Consider the following 24842-nt stretch of genomic DNA (forward strand, 5'->3'; position numbering starts at 1 on the left):
ACCTACTCGGCTGAGAGCTGAAATATTTTACAAATTGGGACGTTCCTTACAAAACCACGCGAGGGTTGGTCAACGTTGAGAGCTGCGACTAATAGTCGTAAAATAGGTTCTGTAGGTTCATTGTGACAGGGATGCTTTCCTCACCTGAGCGGATGCACATAACAAAACAGCTTTCCGATCACCACTGTATTCAACGTGTCACTGGGCTATAATGCTCAACTGTGGGCTCGCAAGGAACGACGCACTGGCGGGTGTGATAAACTGTCGCTCATGGCGCGACAAAATCACACAGGCTTTGCTGGTATGTCAGTGTCGCAACACGGATGACATGGACAACACATGACAGCTGTGACCTCCGGCGAAGCGGCTGTGGAAATTGCTGGGGTATCACAGATCCCGCCATCCGCCCTTCGGTCCAATGCATAGTTGATGACTTTTTACAAAATCATACAATAAGAAGAGACAATCATATAAAGCTTCTGGTCAACGAACAGTGAGGCATTGTGCACTCTGGCCTTACTGTGATACCCTATCACGTTGAGGAAACAGCACTGACCTCTCGACCTGTCAGTCTTCTCCGCACGGGTCACATGAAACCACATGCAGTATAAACACCAGTGAACTCGCCACACCGAGCCAGAAGCACACAATACAAAATCACCTGCGACCGTCGCAGCACTCGTAACAAGGAAAGCCCTGCCGTCTGGACTGCCGGAGCCCCGGTGGCCCCCACGTGTCACTACCGGCGACTCCGTGCCATCATACACACAGAAACACCGTAACAGGTACTGACCCACCCGGGACGGTCAACGAAACGTACGTTTGAAGAATATGTGCCCATTCCATCTTCTGTCGTGGACCCAATGACACACAATACCTGTTCCTTCATCTGAATCAGTCCCTTCGGTTCGAACTGAGACAGCCTAACGCTCCTGAACGTAACAATTTCTTGGTTATTCGCAGCTCATATGACGCATTTGCCTCTGCCTCAAGAACGCGTTCTAGCACTTAGAGTCCACACGTTGGTCTTTTCCGCTCTCGCTTGTCCTGTGGCTCCCCTCTGTGCTCCAAATCCCCCCGTCCACCAGTCCATCTCCTGGCCCGTAAACACAGCACCCCTCTGTCCCCCCCCCCCCCGGCCGGCCCTACTCCAGGTCCCCGAGCTCGCCGTTGACCTGTGCCGACACCGACGGCTCGACCACGTTCAGCCAGAGGTCGTACTGCTGGTCCAGGCCCAGGTAGCTGTCTGACAGCAGGTACAGCGTGTAGATATGCCGGCCAGTCTCGGCCGGCGTCCGGAACGCCAGCGGCGCGGCGCACCGTCCGCGGCCGGCGCCCACCCGCTTCAGCGCCAGCAGCTCGCCCGAGTCAGCCTCGCCGAGCACCAGCACCCAGCCCTCGTCCTTAGGCTTGGGGAAGCAGGGCGCGTGAGCCAGCGCCCGGCCCTCCTGGAACGGTACAGAGGGACGGGTGAGAGGGGAGGAGGTGAAAAACGGGACACCGAGTGGTATTGATCGACTCACCTCACCGACAAGACCGCATATGATCAGGGAACTACAATCAGGATTATTATCTGAAGCCCACTAACAGGGAATCATCTGCTATGGCTTGCCAGCAAGCCTTATAAAAAACAGATACCGTGTATCAACAAGACTAGAATAGTATAGTTGCGTCACAGTTATATTAAACCAATTAATTTATGCCACAGACAGCGACCAAAGAACGCTAACAGAGCGCGCTCAATATCAAAATCAGGAGAGGTGTGACGCACGATTAGCTCACGTTCCTTACAACGTGCTGCCGGCCCCGTCCCCGCCGGGAACCCCGGGCCGCCGGGCTGTCTGCGGGCGTCACTGACCTTTGGAGGCGGGTTGAGTCTGCGCAGCTCCACCTGGAGCGTGTACTCCTGGTCAGCGTGCAGGTCCAGCCAGGTGGGCTGTGCCGGCTGCTGGCGGCACGCGATAGGACGCCGCTCGGCCGAGGCAGACGCCTCCCACCAGCCCTCGACGGCCACCGACAGACGCATCCGGGGCAGACGGCGCAGAGCGTCGTTCATCTGAAAGAGGATAAGAGATGTTAGACAATCCGCATACCATACTTCAGACAGGCAGGCACACTTTCATATGCATTGGATAAGTCTGGCAAATTTTAGTAGAAATCGTTTCATATGTGCAATTTCTGTTTATTTTTCGACGGAGTTCGTAAGAGCCACCACGTGGAAGAATTCTATTAAACGACTACGCCTATGACTACGGCGCAGATAAAATCTCTCCAGTACTCCAGTCATCAGACAGTCATGCCTTGTCACGGCCGTCGGATCCGGCACCCACCTCCTGTAGCTGCCAGCCGTCCATGTGTTGCGCCAGTCTCTCCTGGACGGCGCTGAACGCCTTCCGGTCGCCGCCGCCGCCGGCCGCCTCCACCAGGCGCGGTAGACAGTCGAGCCGGCCAAGCAGGCGCAGCTGGCCGCTCTCCAGGTGCGGCAGCGTTAGAAGGGGCGAGTCGGTCACCCACCGCGCCTGGATCAGCTGCAGAGAACAGACGCCGGTGCGGTCAGCTGACATGCATGTAGTCCGGAGGGGGGGGGGGGGGAATCAAACCACTGCAGCAGTCCGAGACACATTTCCGTATCACTGCATCATGCAAAGTATGTAGTAACACAACTAGAACATTTTTGCGATATTCTGCTAAGGTTGACGATTGTCTGCCTTTCGCATTGTTCACATAATTGGTGTGAGCATCAGCGGCAGTCACATCATCACGCTAGACGCCGATCGGTCAACGCTATACGCCGATCGGTCAGTCATTCGGCTCGCCCATTCGATAGGCTGCTGACCTGCCAATTCCTTCCGTCACGGCCCTACCCACCTACCCACCGCCTACCCACTTGCCCGCCCGCCCATTATCCCCGCACCTGTTGCTGCAGCTGGACGGCCCTGATGGTGGTGGCCAGCCAGCCCGACTCGGCCACCAGATCCAGCAGCGCCTGGCACACGCGGATCGCCTGGTCCAGCACCGACTTCTGGTCAGTCACGTAGTCGGCGATGGGCAGCCGGAGACGCGAGAAGTGCGCCTGGAACAGCAGGTGCGTCTTGACGTGCGGAGAGTCGTAGCTGTACTTGTCCACCGGCACCGGGCACTGGGCCGCCAGCTCACTGCGGACAGACAGGGAGGGAGATGTTACCACCGGGCACTGGGCCGCCAGCTCACTGCGGGCAGACAGGGAGAGAGATATTACCACCGGGCACTGGGCCGCCAGCTCACTGCGGGCAGACAGGGAGAGAGATATTACCACCGGGCACTGGGCCGCCAGCTCACTGCAGGCAGACAGGGAGAGAGATATTACCACCGGGCACTGGGCCGCCAGCTCACTGCGGACAGACAGGGAGGGAGATGTTACCACCGGGCACTGGGCCGCCAGCTCACTGCGGGCAGACAGGGAGGGAGATGTTACCACCGGGCACTGGGCCGCCAGCTCACTGCGGGCAGACAGGGAGGGAGATGTTACCACCGGGCACTGGGCCGCCAGCTCACTGCGGACAGACAGGGAGGGAGATGTTACCACCGGGCACTGGGTCACCAGCTCACTGCGGGACAGACAAAACCGGGGCTATGTTACTTCGAGGCACTGGGCCGCCAGCTCACTGCGGACAGACAGGGAGAGAGATATTACCACCGGGCACTGGGCCGCCAGCTCACTGCGGGCAGACAGGGAGAGAGATGTTACCACCGGGCACTGAGCTGCCAGCTCACTGCGGGCAGACAGGGACATGATATGTTATCACTGGACAACGGACATGGCAGGGCCAGGATCGGCAATACGTTACTTCGAGACGCTGGGCCGCCAACTCACTGCAGGGGTAGTCAGGAGAAATGTCAGACGGACAATGAGAGCTGACTTGAGGGGCCATTCAAGAATTCCATCTATCCAGGAAATTCGCTGCTGCTGAGATACCGCGACACAATAAGGCATATCACTCACTGAGTTTACCCTTGCCTATGAGTCTCACCTCAACTATGTATTTCCTGCCACCCGCCGCCCCCAGACACATCCCACAGCCGATACCACACACATCTCCGGTACCAAATATCCCCACCCATCTCCACCAGTCCCACCGACTAACCCGTTGGTGATGTCCTCGTTGTGTCGGACCGGAATCTCGTCATACTCGTAGGCGTCCGAGACCAGTTTGAGCAGGTCGTGGTCGGAGGTGTCGGCGCCCAGCCGCTCACTGAACAGCTCCATGGTGCGGTGGTTCAGGTAGTAGAACGAGCCGATACGGCCCAGCACGGTGGCGTACAGACCCCGGTTGTCCTGACGGGAGAGTAGCAGGCGAGGTAAGTCAGTTGGAAGTCTCATGTGACGCTGAGGGAACGCTTGTAGCATGTCAGCAATAAAGACCTGATTGCTGAGTCCATAAATTATCACAATCTTGTTACGATATATTAAGATTGCAAGAGTCAGGGATTACAAAACAATGAATGGAGTAGTCTGGGACAAGAAAAAATGTACTGGTAACCCCGACACTGTAGTATAACTAAGTTAATTTCCCTAATAAAACACGCATATTTTGCAGTCTGTAGAGAGCTGCGCATACTTACGGCGTCCACCTCAACACAGCCGCTCTGCTCGAGGGTGTTGACGGCTCCGTCCACCACCTCAGACAGGTACCTGACAAGCAAAACAAGAAGCAGGTCAGCGGGTTTAAGGGAAAGAGGGTATTCCTGATATTAATGTCAGATATCCTGAACAAAATCTTATAACCCAATACCATTCAAACTCATATGGATAAAGTGCTTCGGTTAACACTACATGCTTGCTTTTTATGTCGACATGGTGAGCTCAAGGGCAGTCGTTATATCGTCCGTAAACACTGCGTGTATCTGGCCCTGAGAGTTAAGTACGAGGTCATCTATTTGGCTCCGGTTACCTGTTGACCGAGTCTCCATCGGTAGACTCGAGGTCGTAGTAGGTGGGGTTCTGCAGCACGCGCCGGAAGAAGAACGTCCACGTGAGGTAGTCGATGGCGTCCTGCTTGCTCTGCAGCGTGCCGGCCACGATCTCGGCGTTCAGGTGGTCGGGCAGCACGTTCATCAGACTGAGGACGACGAGAGAGTAGGTTAGGTGTTATAAGAGCGTTAGACGCAGTCAGCTGATGGCAGCTGGGTTACGGGTAAGAAATGAATGAGAGGTGGTCGGGCAGCACGCTCATCAGACTGCCGACGGTCAAAAGGGGCGAAGTGTCAGCTTCATGGTCAGAGGGTCAGACATACGAGTAGTCAGCTAGGGGTTCATGGTAAGCGTGATGAGATTAGACGCAAACCGACCTACGCCCAGTGATCTTTGAGGAAGGAGTGACAAGAAGGTCAAAAAAAGGACAGTCAGGATAGGTAGTTGATAAAATAAAACCCTAATGACGGTGAAAAGCGGCTTGAGTGTCTCACCTGCTCTCCACGGGGAACGGCTCGTACAGGAAGCTCTTGTAGAAGTGCTTCTTCTGGTCGTGCACGAGCACGACGGCCACGCCGTTGTCGTCGTACTGCGGCCGGCCGGCGCGGCCCATCATCTGCAGCACGTCTGTCCGAACGCAGAGCACCGTACGGTGAGTGGAGCACGGGGATGACAGCAGCGCCCACATTTGGGTCAGCGCAGCCGGAGCTGGTAACGTCATATGTCTCATTGAAAAGCATACGAAATTGTCGTCGACAATTATTCGTATGCTAAAGAAAGCTTCGTATGGAAATACAGTTTAAATCACAGTATCCAGCATACGCTGCTCATGATCGAACATACGTGCCACTGGACTGCCAGTCTACTATAAGTATGCCCAATTACTCAGCAGCGACATACAGTCTGCGAGGCAGTATCTCGTACATCCGACCCAGACAGATATCAAGGGTATTTAGTCAATGAGTGTGCCCACTTCATCCGACCCCATTCCACTCCACCGGAGCCGGCCATTTCGCACAATCACCCACCCGTGATCGGGAAGTCGACGTAGCGTTTCTGTTTGCCGTCAAAGTACTCAGTGCCCTTCACCACCACCAGGTGGGCGGGGAAGTTGACGCCCCAGGCCAGCGTAGCAGTGGCGATGAGCACCTGGGTAAAGGGAGGAAAACCGGAATAGGTCATCACAAGAAGCAGCACCACAATTACAGTAGCAAGTTCTCTGTAACCGACGTAATGTCAAGTTCTTAGCATGTGCTTATTTCGACCTACTAATAACAAGCAAAAATTACCTCAATTATAATAATGACCCTAAGTATAGACTGATATCCATAAACACCATTAAACAGTCGACATATATAACCGTGTTCGTGTCTAGAAGTTACAAATGTAACACAGACCAGCCTAGTGTCTAGAAATCACAAATATAACACGATCCAGTCCACACGCCGGAGAAAACGGTCCAACTAGCACCGGCCACCGGCGGCCACCGACCTGGATCTTCTGTTCGACGAACAGTTTCTCGACCAGCTTTCTGTCGTACTCGACCAGGCCGGCGTGGTGGATGCCGATACCGAAAGCCAGCGTCAGACGCAGGTTCGGGTCACGCACCTCTGCAAGGTGAGGCAGGGCAACGGCACAGGTCAGAGCGGGGGTAGGTCAGGGGGGGGGGCATCGGCACCAGGCCAGAACCTGTCATCGGTAGATCAACAACAAAGGTCAGGGAAGCAGCGCCAGCACCGATCAGGGCAGACAAGATCAAGATTAAGTTTACAAGATACAGCCCCTTTTACCTCAGGCATGGTAGCGAGAACAGATAACAATGGCGATAAATGAATCCCCTCCGTACCATCCAGTTTGGACTGAAGCTCGGCCTCTTCCATGTGCAATTGTGCAGCCACTGTTTAGGGTTGTCCCTCCCCTCCCACCCTTCCCACTGCTTGGAGTTGTCGACCTCCCTCCTTAGTCCCTCCCCTCCCACTGTTTGGAGTTGTCTCCCTCCCTAGTCCCTCCCCTCCCACTGTTTGGGGTCGTCCTCCCGGCCTCCCTTACCATCCAGTTTGGGCTGTAATTCTGCCTCGTCCATGTGCAGCCACTGTTTGGGGTTGTCCTCGGCAGCCAGGTAGGCGATCAGGTCCAGGGCGGTCAGCCGCGTCTGACGCCGGGACGAGACGAACACCAGACTCGGCTTCTCCGGCGAGTGCGTCTGGATCGCTGCCGAGGGGAGAGTCGTCCGGTCAGAGAGTCGCTCCGCTCAACAGCCGTCCCGCTCAACAATAGTGTTTGGTCCACCCGGCGAGTCTAAATATCGCATAGATGGCCCGCTGTAACGCCCGTATCAGACTGCTTACCTTTGAAGGTGGGCCGGTTCATGGTGGCCATCCGCGGACAATAGTGTTTGCCCGGGAATCCATGGATGTGGATCTCGAGCGGTACCGGCCGTACCGTCGGCCGGAAGTTGTACAGACCGACGCCCTTGATGTCTGAGGGGTCACAGGTCAAAGGTCAGGCCAAGACCGTATCGTCGGTCCTAAGTTTTACAGCCTGACGCCCTGTATGTCTGCGGGGCCAGATGCTCGGGTTGATGAATGATGATGAAGAGAAGGCTTTTGCGCCGCCCACATTCCATAATTATTGCAATGATCGCGAATAAATAAGACTCCCGGCAAACAGTACAAGGGCATTTGAAAACATGGATTGATATCAAATACTACCACATAACGTCCCACCGTCCGGCCAAAAACTGGCACCCTCTTCCCACGAGCGATGACGTACTGAGCCAGGAGGCGAGGTCTGCGGCGTTGGCCATGGCCGTGCTCAGACCGATGATCCTCAGCTGACGCTGGGTGTGGGATGAGATGAAGTTGGTCCGAGAGACAATCACCTCCAGCACCGGGCCGCGGTCCTCGCCTGAAACGCAGGGAAAGGATAAACTGTAGACGGACCACTGACCACACAGGCCACAGCTGCTATGGACCGTGCGAGTTTATACAATCGCCTGCAGCACCGGGACTGCGGTAACAGTCTGAAACACGTCATAGAATATGTACATACACGGCACAATACTTCCAGAATGAGAAGACACGCCAGCACAAGCCACAAACACATGGCACATCTCACTTAAAAGATGACCAGACAACTGCATACGTTTTCCTGGACAATACATGCCGATCTGGCCCGCGAAATCAAGCCAAACTTCGGTCCTTCCTTCTTCAACCTCCCATCACCCCTCTATTTACATCCCAGCCCACTCACCACACCCGTCTCATTCGGCCAAATTGCCCTCCACCCACGCTCACCGAGCATGTGGATCTCGTCGATGATGATGAGCGCCACGTCCTGGACGTAGTTGCGCGTCTGCCAGCTGCGGCTGACACCGTCCCACTTCTCTGGGGTCGTCACGATCACGTCCGCCGACTGGATGGCCCGCACGTCGGGCGTCACATCACCGGTCAGCTCCACGAGACGAAGGCCGAGCTTCCTCTGGAGCCGCTCGCGCCAGTCGTTCATGCGCTCCCGGACGAGCGCCTTCATCGGCGCGATGTACACCACCTGCGGACGGGCGGGGCAGGAGAGCCGTCAGATAACGGGGACGGGCAGACTGCAATTACTGCAAGGGCCGAAAACAGTTGACGAGCTTAAGGTCGCGAAAAGAGTTCGATGGATATTGACCACGAGTTGATGTTTTAAAGCAAAGTTCATAAGCAAAACATTAAACATTATCATAAGGAATATAAAATAATATTCACAGCATCTATCTCAAAACAAAGCAATAGCAGTCTTACAATCGTCGCGCTGTTGTCCGCAATCTCACCCACCTTTCGTTTGGGCATCTGAGTGAACACCCTGAACATGGCGATCTCTGCAACGATCGTCTTCCCGGATCCGGTGGGCGCCCCCAGCAGCAGGTTGCAGTCCGAGTGGTACAGGGCGTGGAACAGCTGCGTCTGGATCGGGTTGAAGTGGGTGAAGCCGTAGAGACTCTCGTAGTGGATGTTCTGCAGAGCCGAGACCGGCAGCGGCCGCAGGTTCAGCAGATCTGGAAGGTACGGTTTGGTAGGGAAAGTCAGGTGGGAGCGCCGCTGTGAGGGACAGATGTCAGGTCTGATCAATCCACCCACCTAGCGCCAAGGTGGGCTAGGCACTATTGTAAATAATAATTCTGCGAATATATCATATCGCACATATGAGATAACGCAAAATAACTACACTCAGCCACAATGATTTTAAAAATAAAGTATTTCGAAATGAGAATCAGACACAGTAGCAGCCAAACAGCGTCCTCCACCCACCACCATTAACCTGCTCTTCACCTGTGTGCGGCGGGTGGCGGTCGGGCAGGATCAGGTGCTTGAACGACAGCGGGTGCACAGCCTCAGAGCCCAGCCAGCGTTCGCTCAGTACGCGGATGTAGTACTGCGCCGGCAGCGGCTCGAAGATCGGGATCGTGAACACGAGCGACTGCGGCTCCTCGCGGAGCACCTGGGGGACGACGGGGAGCGTCAGAGGGGTAAAGGGGCTGCCTGGGACGGCGGTTGTTGTCTTGGGTGTAATGCGATGCTCTGGAGGCGCGGAGATGTTAACGGGGTGGTTGTGACTTGTTTCAGTGTAACTGCAACCATTAAACACGAATGAAAAATCACCGCCCAAATTTGTGCTATGATTAGGGTGACCTCTTTCGTTTATCCATCGATTAACGTTTTTGCCCGATGCAGTCGTTTGACTGTATGATGCGGCCTTGACTGACCTGTTTCTTCTGCAGGATGAAGTACTCGTGGTGGTACATATAGTTGCTGTCGGGGTCCTCCACCCACACGATGAACGTCTCGGACGTCTTGCCGTGCACTCGGTCACTCCATCTGTCGAACAAAGCTCTTACGTCATCACCTCGCATCAGCGTTATCACCTCTGGGCCAATCCAATCGTTTCATCTGAAGTCCAGTGTAATGGTCTGTCGGACTAGCTGTGGTAGTGTCACATAATCTGAAGTGATCTGAAGTCCAGTGTGAATATGGTCAGCTGGACCGGCCGTGTGATGATGTGAAGTCACCTCTACTCACCTGAAGTCCGGTGTGATGGTCAGCCTCACTCGCAGCACCCGCCGGGTGATAGGCTGCACGCTGGCGTCCAGGGTGACGGCAGGGATCTCCGAGGCCGCGCGACGGATGGCGGGCGCCTTCTTCTGGTCCCGGATCAGAAAACCTGGACGCAGTCAGGTCAGTGATCAATGGTTAGTGAACAGACGGTCAGTGCTCAGTGGTCGGTAGTCACTGGTCGGTCAGCAGTCAGTCATTGATCAGTGGTTAGCAGTAAGATGTGAGACAATTGTCACTAGACTGTGCTAAGAAGTCAGTGTTCACCAGACAGTGCTCAGATTCCTAGAGTCAGTGGTCACCAGTCAGCAGTCTATGGTCTTCACAAAAGCGTCTTTCAAGGGTCTATTCTAATAATGATGATGACGAACTGGGGTTTTTGGGCGCCCAGACTAAACAGGTCGTCGGCGCTATTCTCTGCTACTTAAGCAACTATCTCCTTCAAAACCATAACATACCAAGTTTCTGCCCAGCCATTCACCTGTCGCTTCCCTCCGTCCCCGACCATCCCCATCACTTACCGAGCTCTTTGACGTCCATCTCCCGCACGTCGTCTGGCCGCAGGTTGCGCTGGTCCAGCTTCTCCAGTATGAGGGCGTTCAGCTCGCCGCCGCACTGGCGCAGCGGCGTCTCCGAGGCCCACTGCTGGCGCTCCAGCTGCAGGCTGAGCTGCAGCACGTGCGCAGACACCAGCGGCCAGTGCTTGTGCAGACAGATCTCGAACACGGCGCGCACAATGCGCTTGGCGTTCTGCGGCGGAGACGGGGGGGGGGGGGGAGGCCGAGACAGTTCAGAGTTGGTGACGAGAAACGAGTGGCGCTAACAAACGCATTACATATATACAATACATTACATACGCATTAGTCTTCTAGTCATCTAGTCTTTACATAGTGATATTTCACCCTGTATCATATCGGTTACCAATTTCATCAGTAACAGATAATCAGCGAAGTACAAACAACGATCCCGTGTACGATATCTTCTCATCCGCAAGGTATCTCTTTATTTATACAATTCCTTACCTGGACGATGTAGTTCATGTCGGAGACGAGCGAGAACGAGTCGATGCGTCCGCGCGAGATGAACGTCTGGATGAGGATGTTGACTTTGCCGTGGACGTTCTCTGAGCCGCCCAGTACCGGCTCTTCGCAGTCCTCGTGGATGTGACGGTCCAGCTCGTCCAGCTCGTCGTCACGCACCTGCCGCCGTCACAGGCTTCACATAAGTAACGGTCGTCACGGCGACGACGCATGTGATGCGTGGCACAAAGAGCGCAGTACAGAGTACGGCGAGGAACACGCGAGAACGCAAGATTGCTGACACACTTCACTTCCATGAAACAGGACGCATAAAATTAAGTTGAGCGGGGAAAATTGACACACTTCCCGTCCCTCCCAATGAATCCTTCATCCTCTTCCGACCCATCCTCTTGGCCTCGACCCAGCTCCCAACTTCCCCAAACCGTCCCGTCTCTCCGTGCGTCCCCTTACCTTGATCTGCTCGAACTCGGACGACTGCGATATCATGGCGAGGATGTCCCGCTGGTACATGGACGACTGGATCCGCTCGTTGATCACCATCACAGTGTCGTACTTGATGTAGTAGTGGCTGGCGATCCGGCCCAGGTCTGAGAACAGAAACGGGCGGATCAGAACGCCGCAATGATGTAGGGGAGAAGACGCTTAGAGAAACGGAGTCCGGAACAGAGTATATAGAAAGAACAGGTCTGGAGCTAAGCCATTGTACGATCAAAAAGTGCTGCAGTCGATCCTAGCCCGTGTGCAGCTTTTACAGTGGCCAACTTGTACGAAGAGGTTTGGTAGGACCCCCAGACAGTAAGCAGAGTCCTCTCACCTGTGACGTCCAGATAGGTGGTTTGCGGGTCAAATGAGTCAGACTTTGGAGTGCAGTCCCATCTCACCTGTGACATCGAGATAGGTGGTTCGCGGGTCGTAGCGCACCATCAGCGCCTTGTCCAGCTTGGCGGCCTCACTCTCAATCAGCTGACGTCGCCGGATCAGCAGCTGAGTGTCGTCCTGCCACGCAACGACATTGCCACAGGTCAGAGGTCAGGAAAAGTCAAAGGTTAGGACGTTAATGCTGCCGACAGTTCGGCCTCGGGTTCGACCAGAATCATGACTGAATGAAGCTGAGCATTGAATGGCAATAGTGTCATGAACCATAACATACATTCGACTCAGTTAATTTGTGAATGGTCTACCAGTGTCTAATTGGTCCATGTACCATGTTACCTAGGCTAAGCTGTGGGTAGCCTAAAATGTCATGCTTCTGAGTTCTGACCATATACAGCTCAATGGCTATCCTTACCTGCAGTTCGTCGGGCTTGATGCCATACACTTGCGGGTTTTTGCGCATGCGCACGTACAGGTAGGTGTAGCTAAGCCACTGGACGGCCTCCTCGACGTTTGTGACCGTGCCCAGCGCCACCTGAGGACAAGAGCGGGACGTTAGTTCAGTTAGCTGTCTCTGGTCACTGGTGAACAGATAATTGTGATAATCGTGAACAGATAGATCGTGGTTTATGCATAGAGATCTTATAATAAATAATATTATAAGCTCTATGGGTTTTACGTAGCTGGAAACGTTTTAGTGACGACTGACGAAGGAAGACCAGTCATGGTGAAGTGAATACAGCCACAGACAAGACAGCCACATCATCTACTTCACACGCCCCTACCTAGACAATCCTACCCACCTCGGCGTTGAGGTTGTCGGCCAGCAGGTTGGTGAAGCTGCTCTCGATCGGGTACTGGTTGGTCAGCAGTGACAGGTAGTGCGACAGCTTGTCCTGCGTGGTGATGATGGTTCCGTGGCCGGAACGGTCGAACTGGGGCCGACCGGCGCGGCCGAAAATCTGCATCACGTCCAGCACTCCCAGGTCGACGAACGAACCGTGCTTGGCGTCGTAGATGTCGGTTCCCTGTCGAAATGGAGAAGGGTGATAGAGGAGTCAGACAGTTGTAGCGTGTGAAATTAGAGACGAATCACTGACGGTGCAGGTTAGAAGTTGGGAGCACTGTCTCGGAATTCGTCTCTGATTCCAAAATGCTTTTATGATACCGATAACCTGATATCCCATAGAAGAACGAACAAAGACAATTAGCATAATAAGCACGAAAAACACTGATTCGTCTGGTCATAAGCCCTGCAATAGGCATTCGCCGCTGATCACTCCATAGCATAGATAAGATGGCCTACCCCCTGCCCCCGCCGCACATCCCCGACAATTAATTGCTATCAGCCAGTCCCAGCCGTACTTACCCTGATGATGACGGCGTGAGCGGGCAGGTTGACTCCCCAGGCCAGCGTGGCCGTACAGCAGAGCACGCGGATCATCCCCTGAGAGAACAGCCGCTCCACCAGGTTCCTGGGGACGCGAGCAGACGACACAGATAGCAGTCAAGTGATGAGTGAGGCAATGACGTACAGAGTTCATAAACAGAGCCGACGGACGTGAAGCAAATACACAACAAAAACCAACTGTCTGTCTTTTCGTTCATTCGTTCATTGGGGTTTACGGGCGCGTCGACTGCGGTGGTCATTTTGCGCCCATAACGCTGTACTGGTAAAGCGGATATGTCAACAGAGAACTGACGAACTGAAGAAGACTAGAACTACTTGAGATACGTTATACTAGTAAAACGAGTATATCACAGGAAAACTGATGGATTGAATATAAGAAAAGATGCTGCCGGATAAAACCCAGGGTGAGTCATCACCCAGCAGGTGGCGAATGGTGGTGCCTGGGGCAATGCGGCCGAGGCAGCGTGTCCGGTTTGGTTCGAGGTGCGGGCAACTTCAGAGAATGTGAGTGACTGTGAGCGGCACGGCACAATGGCTACATGTTGGTTGATCATCTCCACGGAGGAGATAGCCATGCGTTGCATACGTATGCCCTATCCGTAGTCTGCAGAGGACCACTTCATGGTGTCTTTTGCCTTGAAAGCAGGACTGCCAGGGCTCCAGAGTAGGTTTCACCTTTCGTAGCTTCTCGGATCCATGGAGACGCCACTCTGTCTGCCAGCTAAACATCGTAAAAGATCGAACGGCTGGGTAAAAATCGCGAGCCGGCAGAGGCAAACGACGGAGGTAGGGGGCCGCGGCCGCGCGTCTTGCGGCCGCGTCGGCAAGCTCGTTGCCTCTTATGCCCACATGGCTCGGTATCCAGCAGAACTGGATGAATTTACCTGCTCGTTCCACCGACGTAAGACGAGATAAAATGTCTTGTACTATCGGGTTGTCTGGATTAAAACTCCGTAAAGATAGGAGGCTGCTAAGGGAGTCTGACAAGATCAGATAGCAGGAGCTGTCAGACACCTCGATAAAACACAAAGCCTTCTCAATCGCAACGAGCTCGGAAGAAAAAACAGAGGCAGAAGTTGGCAAAGAGAATGTGCGTGTCATGACCAATCACAAAAGCGCAGCCGACACCATGTTCTGTTTTCGAGCCGTCTGTAAAAACCGAGGTAAAACCATCATATGAGGCAATGTGTTCCAGCGCCCGTGCTCGTAGTGTGCATGGCGGCTGATCGTCCTTCCTGATGTCTGTAGCAAGTTCAATCTCTCGCATTCATCCTGGACATTTGGACATTTGGTTACAGGATGCAGAATATAAGCACAGCAATTTTGCAAGTAATCAGACCATTCACAATAATGAGCAGGCCGTGCTCCAAAGTCCCCATCCCCGATGCATCACTGTAGTGAGTCCTCTTTCCACACAACCGCTGTCCACAAGCCACAACCATCCACAACCATCCTGTCCTGCCTCGCCTCTCATCGCTCCTTTTGCTGTCATACGCCACGCCTCTCACCTGTCCTGACGCAGCATGCCGGCGTGGTGCATGGCGAACCCGTCATCGAACAGCTCCCTCAGCTGGCGGTTCTTGCTCTTCTGGACGTTCTTCTGTTCGGCCCCGAGCTGCGGCGACTGTTCGGCCCGGAACGGCCCCAGCTGGCCGCGCTGTTTGGCGATCTCGCGCAGACGGGTAGCCACCCGTACCGTGGCGTTACGGGCGTGAACGAACACCATCACCTGAGGTGGAGAGGGGAGGGAGGGGTCAGAGGGGTGCAGTCGTTTGATGGGTATGGGACCTCACTGGTTGACGGCTAATGTTAAGTTGGGTGTTACGATGGACTCGACGGGACATTACCGAAGAACCGTGCTAATACCAAAGGCCATCATCCAATGAACCGCTAGTTCCTAGAACAGACCTCTTCCGAACGCCTCGAGTTCGTAATGACGAGACCATTGGACCAGAGACACGGAGAGCGCCGCCAGTCGCTCGGCCCCGGACATATTCTCTGTCCTTTCCAACCGTCTGGACCTGGCCGTGACTGGACTGACGGCTCTGACCGAGAACAAACGGTACCGCCGAGGTAGAGCTGCACGCACCTGGTGACCCTTGCTGACCATGTCGAAGGCCTTCTCGTAGCAGACCGTGTCCATGTCGTTCATCTGCTGCATGGCGTTCAGCGCCTTCACGCCGATGAAGCACTGGCCCAGCGGCACCGGACGGAACCTGTCATAGAGAGGTCAGGTCAGGGTAGAACATTCATCGGGATAGTATTCACCGTTGACGGGGAAGGGCAGGACAGGTGACAAACAACAGCGCATGAAAAGACGCGAGGGCACAGCAGCTGGGCCATTTTGAATACGTTACGGATGCATCACGTATTTCCAACCTTGCTTTTAACTATGCTTACTGGCAGTTAGCAGCCACACCTTTCTTCCTCTCATTAGGCAAGATATGACAAACGACAGTCATCAAACACATAATCCGCAGTCAGTAATTGAGCTCACCGTCCGTCGAAGAAGAACAGTCCCCTCCTGGGGTTCACTCGGAGGAACTCTGCCACGTCTATATAGTTGGGCAGGGTGGCCGACAGGCCCACGATACGGATCATGCTCTGCGACGATTCCACCTGACGACAAACGAGCATAGTAATGTCGTGAAGGGGGAGTGGCCATCTTTTCATGACCGTAAAACAGTGAGAAGCGAAATACATAACAATTGATTCATGGAACATTCATTCAGGACATACGGTTATACCTTCCAATTGCGAACAGTCGAGTTAAGGTACCTGTTACATAAACTCGCACCAAGACGTGCCTCCGGTAACTTACCTGTCGTAATGTCCTGGCCACCAGGGCCTCGACCACAGGACCGCGGTCTCCGTGCAGCAGGTGTACCTCGTCAATGATCAGCAGCTTCACCAGCTGCGTCAGCGACACGTCTCCTGCGCAGAAAACAGCTCGTCAGCACACTGCGATACGTCCGCTTACCACACATCACTAAGTGGCTGCTAGCATTCCGTAACACCGCACCGCTCCGAGCACAGCACTCTGAGTCAATCGCTTCGTACATAATATATATTTGCTAGCAATTAAACGACATTTTTTCACCAGATATTCCAGCAATTGTGGTTAAAATATCGGCAAGGCAATGGAATCCAGCTGACCTGTGCTCTTCCTGGTGAGCACGTCCCACTTTTCGGGCGTGGTGACCAGCATCTGGGTCTGCATGATCTCCTGCTTGGTGAGCTGCATGTCGCCGGTACACTCTCTGACAGTGATGCCGAGAGGCGCCAGCCGGCGGCCGAACCCGGCCGTCATCTCCGCCGCCAGCGCCTTCATCGGAGCCACGTACACAATCTGACAGAACAGAGACGGAAGGCCGTTATAGATAGTTTAGAACAGGGAAGGTGGCACGCATTCTGACATTCCAAACGGGAATGGCAGCCATACAGGCAAGATATCCTTATACTTGAATAAAAAAGTCGGCAAGCATAATTCACTATGTCGATAAAAAATTGTGACGGTATACTCGAAAGTCTCCTCTTCCTACCCCGCGCGCTGTGCGCTTCCCGACACCCATTCTCCACCTCTACCCATACACAAGTCTTTTCATCTTCCCTAAACTGACAAGGCACCCACCTTGAAGGCGTCCCTCTGTATGACGCCCTTGTCGATGTGCTGTCGAATCTGATGCACCACCGTCAGCATGGCGATGTTGGTCTTTCCGGCTCCGGTCGGAGCGCAGATCAACAGGTTCTCGTTGGTCTCGTACGCCGTTTTGAAGACGACCGACTGGATTCGATTCAGCTGCTTGATGCCACCGAACGCCTTCTGACCGATCTGAGGAGGCAGACGGGCGGGTTCGGTTAGTGTATAAACTACAAGCAAATGAAAGAAAGACCATGTCGGGAGAAAAATAAGCATTCATCATGGATAAACAAAAACTAGAACACACTGCTGGTGTCAAAAACAGTGTCATTCATCAGCCATTAGAAAAAAGAAAGGCGCCGTCGGTTACAGAGAGATGGATGGATAGATAAACGGACGGACGGACAGACGGACAGACAGACAGACAGACAGACAGACAGAAGAACGAGCGGAAAACACGCCGAGACGACGGCAGTCCTCACCTGGTCCAGCGTGCTGATCTGCACCCGCTCATCGCCGACGCCGGTGGGCGCCTGTTCGGCCACGGGGATCTCGACCGCCTGGTAGAGCTTGTGGTCGCTCCACTCGCAGCCTACGGGCAGACTGATTTTGTTGCCAGCCACGAACGCGGACGTCTGCCGCGCCTGGCTGTAGGCGTCGAACACGTACGGGAGTCGCTCGGCGAGGGACGGAGCCGCCCGCGGCCGGTCGGGGAACAGCGGCGCGCTCATGGCCTGCAGCAGCTCCATCTCACTGCCGGCACAGAGGTCAGGTCAGGTCAGGTTACGAGAGGGCAGATATTATACATTTAATGTGACGGTACACTATACGTACTCTTTCATTGCCCGCTCCCCACCCCTACCCTACTACTCTCTATCTTTATTCCCGTGCTAGTAAACTCAAGTCGCACGACAGGTGTCTCTCCATTTTCATTCGGCTAAGTGAGTGGTGCTGCACGACTAGCGTCCCCCCTGTCATACCGTTGAGCCCGCGCCAACTCCGGCTGTATGGCCGGCGCCTCGGAGTCCTGTCCGGTGGCCGTTTGTCGACCCCGCTCCCTCTGCATCCGTTTCTCCTCCCGTCGGAGCGCCTTCCTGGCCTCCACCTCGCGCTGCGACTGGACGGTGATGGACTGACCGGGCAGGTTGGCCGGCCTCTCTGAATGACGGAGAGAGGAGGTGTCAGGGTACCAGCGGGTGGTTAACGAGTCGAGTAGCGGAAAAAGATAGCAGATGAGTGGTTCTTCTGTTACTTATTAATAAGCTGCAGGAAAGATGGTTGAGCACATGCCTTATCGCCTAGTTTGCGGTCCTGTTGACTTTTTAGCGCTGACACTAGCGAGGGTGCCAGCATATGGAATGCAAAAGCTCTTGTATCCGTAACGGTCACGAAGCAACAAACTATCTAAGTAAGATTTTGATTCGCCCACCCATGGCTCTTTTCAGCTACCCGAGTACAAACAGGGCCGTCATATCAACTTACGGCCATTGACGAGCGCCGACAGTTTCTGGAACGTTCTTGGCGAGACGCTGCGCTGCGAGGCGCCCGCTGATCGGGCCTCGAGCACCTCAGAGCGGCGGGACAGCAGCGTCGACACCAGCTCGATCCGCTCGAAGCCCAACAGGTCCAGCAGCTGGGAACAGATAAGAGGCCGGGTCATCATCGATGGTGGAAATGCAAAGCAAGACAGCGTTTTGGTAGGGTCTGAATCACGCAAGCCTTAAACTTCACTCAAGGTAATGAAAAAGCACAACACAACGAAAAAACACAACGGAACACAGCATTGGATGTTGCCGATCTTTAAACTACTCGAAGAGCTCGAAGCTTACCTCGCTCTGGAGTGCGTCGTTGTCAGAGTTCGATTCGAGCAGGTTGTAGACACCGAGACTGAGGTCGTCGAGGGCGTCGCTGGGACCGGCCGCGCGGGACAGCTCTGCAGCCAGCCAGTCGGGCCCGTACGGCAGCGACTTCTTCTCCGGGGCGGCGTCGCTGCGGTACAGCATGTTGAAGGAGCTGTCGGCGCCGGCGGTGCCGTTGGGCCGGCCGCCGAGGTCGGAGAGGGTCGGCTCCTGCCACTCACACGGCTCCAGTCCGCCGAGCCGCAGTGAGGCTCCGAACTCCGCCTCCTGGCCGTCGTCGGCCGGCTGCGGCGGGCTGAGCGCGGCCGTCAGCGCGGCCGGCTCCATCTCGGTGACGGCATCCTGGACGGCCTGCAGCAGCTGCTGGCCGACGGCGGCCGTCACGGCCGGCAGCGCGGCCTCCAGCTGGTGTCGCAGCGGCGCCGTCAGCCGCTCGGCGCCGGCCAACAGCCGCACCGCCGTCACCGCGGCCTCCTCGACGGCCGGCGGCGGCGCGTCCCCGCCCAGCGCCGCCAGCGCCGCCAGCTGCAGCTGCTTCAGCTGGCGGCGGCAGTTGGGCCCGGCCGCCTGCTGCAGTCGGTGCCACTGCTCGCCGGCGCATCTGCCGATGGGGGACACGGGTGGGCGTCAGTGGTGTCGAACTGTCGAATGCACACCAAACAGCCGTACCGCCAGCGAGTCCGACCCAGGACAACTTCCTCAATACCTGTCAGCTACAAAAATGTCCATTTCGATCGTAAACTGATGCTTTGATTCCACTTAATTGTTGTTAATACGGCCGATGTAAGAGATCAAGTGGTCGTAGACTACATTAAAACGTATAAAAAAAATTGTGAAACTAAGGAATGCCCAAGGACGTTTTCGAACCGACTTGTATTCAGTTTTGTTGTTCGCTAGCCTGCACTCAGTAGACCGTGCGGCACTACCTATGAATTACGACGAACTAAAAGCAAATTCAATTATGAAAATGGCTTATTTGGCGCAGCTTCGAAATGCAATCGAGCTACTGCCAAGATGCTTCGATCACATCAGTATCGTTCGTACAAAGTTCGTTCGTGTTATTTATTCGTTACATGACAATATGAAAGGGCGGCCAGGGCTCTAGGCAGACCGCGCAACATTGCCGTTTATGCACTTGCATACAATCTTATTATCTCTAGTAGTAAAAGCTGGCTATAGCGACAGCAGGGAGCAGCATTCTCGAAGCATGCTATGGCTCTCGCACACCCAAACCAGTCCATGAGCACAACAATTATCCAGCACTGTGAGCTGCTTCCTTATTGACCACATGGCCGGCATTGTATGATGGTTTGCGCATTCAGCAGACCTGCAGCGCCGTCCCACGAGTCGGGCGGCCGGCAGCCGCTGGTAACTCAGTTCGGCGCCGGGCCGTTCGGTCACAGACCGTTCGGGTTGGTTCAGGAGAGAGCCCGTGTCCGAGAGCCCGGTTGGACCATTCAGCAGTTTCGCATTGCCCGCATCTGAGGGACGGCTCAGTAGTTGGGCTCAGTAGCTGGCCTGGGCGGCCGTCTCCTGCTGAAGTGCCTGCTCGGCGCGCCGACACTCCGTCGTGATGAACAGCAGGTCCATAAGCACCTCGCGCACCCGTCCCAGCTGGGTGGTCGGCTCGTGACAGGCCACCGCCTCCTCGGGCCCCAGGCTGCGCGCCTGGTGGTACCGGTTGCACAGCTGGTACAGGTTGTGGATGGCCATCTTCACCTGGCCCAGTAGCAGCGTCTTTTTGGCGGCGGTGTTTTTGATTCTGGTCCAGGTGTTCTCCCAGCTGACGACTGCCTGCTGGGCGCGGTCGTAGCGCGTCTGCAGCTCCGACAGCCGGTTGTTGAGGCCCAGGATCTCAGTGTTGCGGTCCTCCGAGTAGGCGATGAGATCCATGCGCGCCGCCTCCACCAGGTCCTGGTTGGCCTGCTCGTTGGTCATCAGATGCTGCTTGGTGGCGAACAGGATGTCGTACCGGTTCATGATGTCGTGCACCTCCTCAAAGTCCTCAGTCGATTCCACCGCACGTTCCATGAAATCCTGGAACGGCTTGTTGCCGTCCACCCGCTCCTGGATCAGCGCCTTCGAGTCATTCAGTTTCTGCAGGTCCTCCGTCAGCCTCGCGATCTCACGATCCTTGACATGCTGCAGATCTCGCTCCTCCTCGACCTTCTTCAGAGCTCGGTAGCGTTTCGAGTCGTTCTCCGCCAGGAACTTGTCGAATTTGAGCAGTGACGTTTTGAGCGCTTTGTCTCGCTGCTCCAGCACATCGCGCTCCTCAGAGATCTCCTGCATGCGCTGTTTGTAGTTGGCCTTGCAGCGTCGCAGCTCTGTCTCCACCTCTGCCAGCTCCTGTTTGCGCGCCAGCAGCCGCGTGGCAGCCGCCAGGTGACAGTCTTCGCGCCGCGGGCGGATCGCGATCTTGTTCTCGAACCGGATACGGAAGTAGTCCTCCAGATCGCGCATCATGTTCTCAGTCTTCTTCATGGTTGGAGTTTGATGAGACGATTTGGGTAAATTTCAAATGTTATCTGTCAATTTTTATTTAAGCTTTTAGTGTTTGTACCGTGGTCGATAAGCGATAATTTGAATCGTAGTTGCTTCAGTGGTGTCCTCAAACGTTCCTTCTCAGCATGTTATTGCGACCCAATTCAGCATCACAGAACAAGTCACGGGCAACAGCCAGCACCAAATAAGTATGCCTTGAAAAAGAGGTCAGCGCTAGAGCCACGCTATAAATCTCATATGCGAACTTCTTGCAGGGGATACCACTGGCTGGCCGTTAGCAGACAAAAGTCAGCGTCACACCGTGACCCAGCGCAGAGCTGCATGGGGACCGCGGACGGACCGGACGCACTGTGGGCCAGTCGGCCCGGATACCGAGACGCAGTAGCGTGGAATATCGATCACACAACGGCGCCGCCGGTCGTCCCGCACGGTCCGCAGCGTCCATAAGTCATAGCAAAACACATTTCGTTGGTTGAGTGTGGTAGTTCGACTTGCTTTATTTAGAATCACCCGATGTGCAGGCTCTCAGCCGATAAACGTGCTGCGCTGCGACACAGTATACCCCTCAGGCGCTCACTGATGACTGACAGCGCCATCTCGGGTCAGAGACATAACCTAACACCGGCTGCTTTTACATGAATCGAATCCGAACGGTAAAATCAGGCGTCGTTTAATTATTCATTTGTTTACATAAACGTCAAAACTATTATTTTCAACCAATTGTTTAATTAAGCCTGTAGGAATATCTTCATTGCCGACACAATACGCCATGTGGTGCGTAATGGGGAACGGCATGAACCTTATCGTTCACAATTAGCCTTTATAAATCAGAGACCACGGGCTTTACGTGTGTGACAATTGATGGGCAAAAAAGAGACGCGACGAGATACTACCATGCGCCCGGTGTGAGACCGTATGGAAACAGGACAACTCTAGACTTCACGTTACTCTGTCCAAAATTCACGCTGTCCTGTCTGTTCCAAAGTTCCAAACAAGTTCCAAACGGCAAAGACCACTCGCACTGTCTCGTCCGCTCCTTGCACCGTCTCCCGGTTGTTCCGTGAATGGCACAATGTATCGCACCGTCTCCCAGTTGCGCCCTAGTCTCTCGTTCATCCCTTTTCCATTCACCCGCCCTGTCCGTCCCACCCATCACATACGCTGCACCCGGTCCCACCAACAGATCGTTTCTATTGTCCCATCCGTCCCACGCACCATTTTAACAGTACCCAATTCATCGCTGATGACACTCACTGTTCCCGTTCTCCCATCTGTCCCAGTGTCCCACCCACTGTTTCCTCTGCCCCACCCGGGACCCACCGTTTCTGTTGTTCGGCTTTCTGCCGGAGCCGGCGGGCCAGGACGCTCTCGGCGGCTGCGGCGCCCTCCGGCGGCGGAGCGGCGCGGCGCGGACAGACGTCGGTGAACTGGCGCAGCGCCGCCGACAGCCGCGGCGGCTGGCCCTGCGTCGGAGCCATCTGACCGCAGCGGGACAGAAGCTGTCACACAGTGTCATAGGGGGGTACAGGGCAACAGTGTGAACCAATGAGCTCATGATCAAGTGGTCATGTAATCATTGATCGCATTTTTGGGCACCACTGATTGATTGCCTATGAAGATAACAGATGCATGCTCATAAAGATTATTGTGACTTACCTGGTACAAAGGGTTGAATGGCTACAATGAAGCCTAGGAAAACATGACAAATAAAGGGCTCTATCAGTCTCAATTCATTCTGTCATCCTGCAATTATTTAAAACTATGCCAAAAGGGAGGTTAGTAGCAGGATAAATAACTTTTCATCTCATTTGAAGGACAAGGACTTATAAAATACTTCAAGGATCATCTAAGATATGTACATCACCATATTTTCTGGGCTTTATCAATTTAATTAAACCTGTTCAGTTTAGTGCCAATCAAGTTCAGCTACTTATTCACACAAATATGTGTGCATTTGTCACCTCAGGAACCGTTAGTAAAAGAAATTAGGTAAAAGACAAATAAATATACCGCATAGTACATTGTTATGGCCTGTGATGTTATTGAATGTCACCTGAATTATTATAAAAAGGGAATGAAATGGCTCTAAAATGAATATTACAGAGTACATATATCAAAACATGTTCATGTTGTATTATGGTATCAATTAGCCACAATACCTTATTAATCAGGATCTTGAGGAAAAAGCTGCTGTGCAAAGGCAAAAGCTACTATGCTGGGTCAGAGGTAATGTTGGGCCAGAGGTTGGGTGACCCAACAAGTCTTTGCCAATTCATGGCAGAATGATAAGTATGTGCTAAAAGGTATGACATTGTAGAGCAGAAGAAGACTTTTACCTTTTGCCTTACCTACTTTAATTTACTGGATCCAGAATTAAGGAAGGTTTTGCCAGTCAGATCTGAACCTCTCATTGATAAAACTTGTTAACAAAGGGGGATAGGACAACAGACCAGAAAGAGGCAGAAAGTACATCCCAGTAAGAGCAAAGTGGCACATACATACTGTGTAACATGATAATCAGTAAAACAGAAATGACCACCACATTTAACTTATTCATCTGAGGCCAGTTTCACCAACAGAAAACCTGCAAGCTGCCTATACCAATACCTTAAATTCTTCCTCCCCCAATCCTGTCTTGTCTCCCTCAAGTTAAACCAACCACTTTGAAAATAGTGATGTGAAAACACAAAACAAGACAGACTCATTTATGCTGCTTTTCTCGGTAATAGTAGAGCAAACGTCACATGAAGGTTTTGGTTTACCAACCAAGGAGAGGCGAGATACCCATACCCGGAGCTGCTTCTTTCTAACAAAACCTAAACAAACCTAACCTAACCTGACCTTACCTTACCTACATCCTACAAATCTACAACCTGAAAACCTGCATCCTACAACCTACAAACCTCCTCAGCTGGAAAACCGTCGTGTGACTTCTGCTCTGCTAATGCCCTTTTCTAATCAACAACTTCTATTTACAGTGTGGATGGCAAAATTTGGGGATACCATCAGACAAAAAATAGCCGAAGTTGGTGACATTCTGACTCCTGTCAGAGAACCTTTATCTGGCTTTTGAACTACTTCATTTTTCTCTATATCTTAAGTGAAAAAAACATTTATCACAGCAAGTTGTTTCATAATGTAGGTAGTAACAATCCAATGCAAAAGACATTGACATGTCATTCTATCAAAATCTAAATTCATTAATTAAGATTAATCAATTACTCACTGTCACGGTCCGTGGACTGGAGCCATGCAATTCAATTGTTATTGTAGGTGATTAGATACTAACCTTGAACCAAAGAGGACAACGCCCTCAAGCTGCTTGAAAGGCAATATAACAGATAAGCCCTTGCTTTACTTTTGGCTTTAAAATGAAAGAAATTACGGATAATCACAACTTAGAACTCGGACGAGCGGCAAATGGCTTTGCGGCATGCGGCGAATTTGTTGACATTTATACGCTGTCACAGGTG

The 24842-nt window shown here is 53.6% G+C and overlaps 2 protein-coding genes across 2 annotated transcripts; both read right to left on the reverse strand.

The window, feature by feature from the left end:
• Positions 1 to 171: 171 nt before the first annotated feature.
• LOC122368223 (activating signal cointegrator 1 complex subunit 3-like) lies at positions 172 to 24832 on the reverse strand. Its single transcript, XM_043341957.1, has 37 exons — positions 24659 to 24832; positions 22690 to 22847; positions 18835 to 19465; positions 18488 to 18638; positions 17986 to 18163; positions 17488 to 17758; positions 16997 to 17197; positions 16522 to 16714; positions 16187 to 16299; positions 15863 to 15984; positions 15455 to 15581; positions 14874 to 15094; positions 13324 to 13429; positions 12758 to 12982; positions 12370 to 12489; positions 11963 to 12077; positions 11532 to 11668; positions 11064 to 11240; positions 10563 to 10791; positions 10009 to 10150; positions 9696 to 9807; positions 9262 to 9430; positions 8767 to 8987; positions 8248 to 8500; positions 7724 to 7858; positions 7300 to 7431; positions 7001 to 7162; positions 6443 to 6561; positions 5980 to 6100; positions 5446 to 5578; positions 4932 to 5099; positions 4603 to 4672; positions 4125 to 4315; positions 2915 to 3155; positions 2331 to 2528; positions 1859 to 2056; positions 172 to 1448 (listed from the first exon to the last, which is right to left on the reverse strand). Exons 2-37 carry the CDS (start codon positions 22845 to 22847, stop codon positions 1146 to 1148), a joined length of 6543 nt encoding a protein of 2180 aa, XP_043197892.1. The 5' UTR covers positions 24659 to 24832; the 3' UTR covers positions 172 to 1145.
• Positions 19913 to 21548, reverse strand: LOC122368224 (coiled-coil domain-containing protein 42 homolog). Its single transcript, XM_043341958.1, has one exon. The coding sequence runs from the start codon at positions 21346 to 21348 to the stop codon at positions 20371 to 20373; it is 978 nt and encodes a 325-aa protein (XP_043197893.1). The 5' UTR covers positions 21349 to 21548; the 3' UTR covers positions 19913 to 20370.
• Positions 24833 to 24842: the final 10 nt, after the last annotated feature.

The sequence above is a fragment of the Amphibalanus amphitrite genome, unplaced genomic scaffold, assembly GCF_019059575.1.
Source record: "Amphibalanus amphitrite isolate SeventyFive unplaced genomic scaffold, NRLGWU_Aamphi_draft 000932F_arrow, whole genome shotgun sequence".
NCBI classification, from domain to species: Eukaryota; Metazoa; Arthropoda; class Thecostraca; order Balanomorpha; family Balanidae; genus Amphibalanus; species Amphibalanus amphitrite.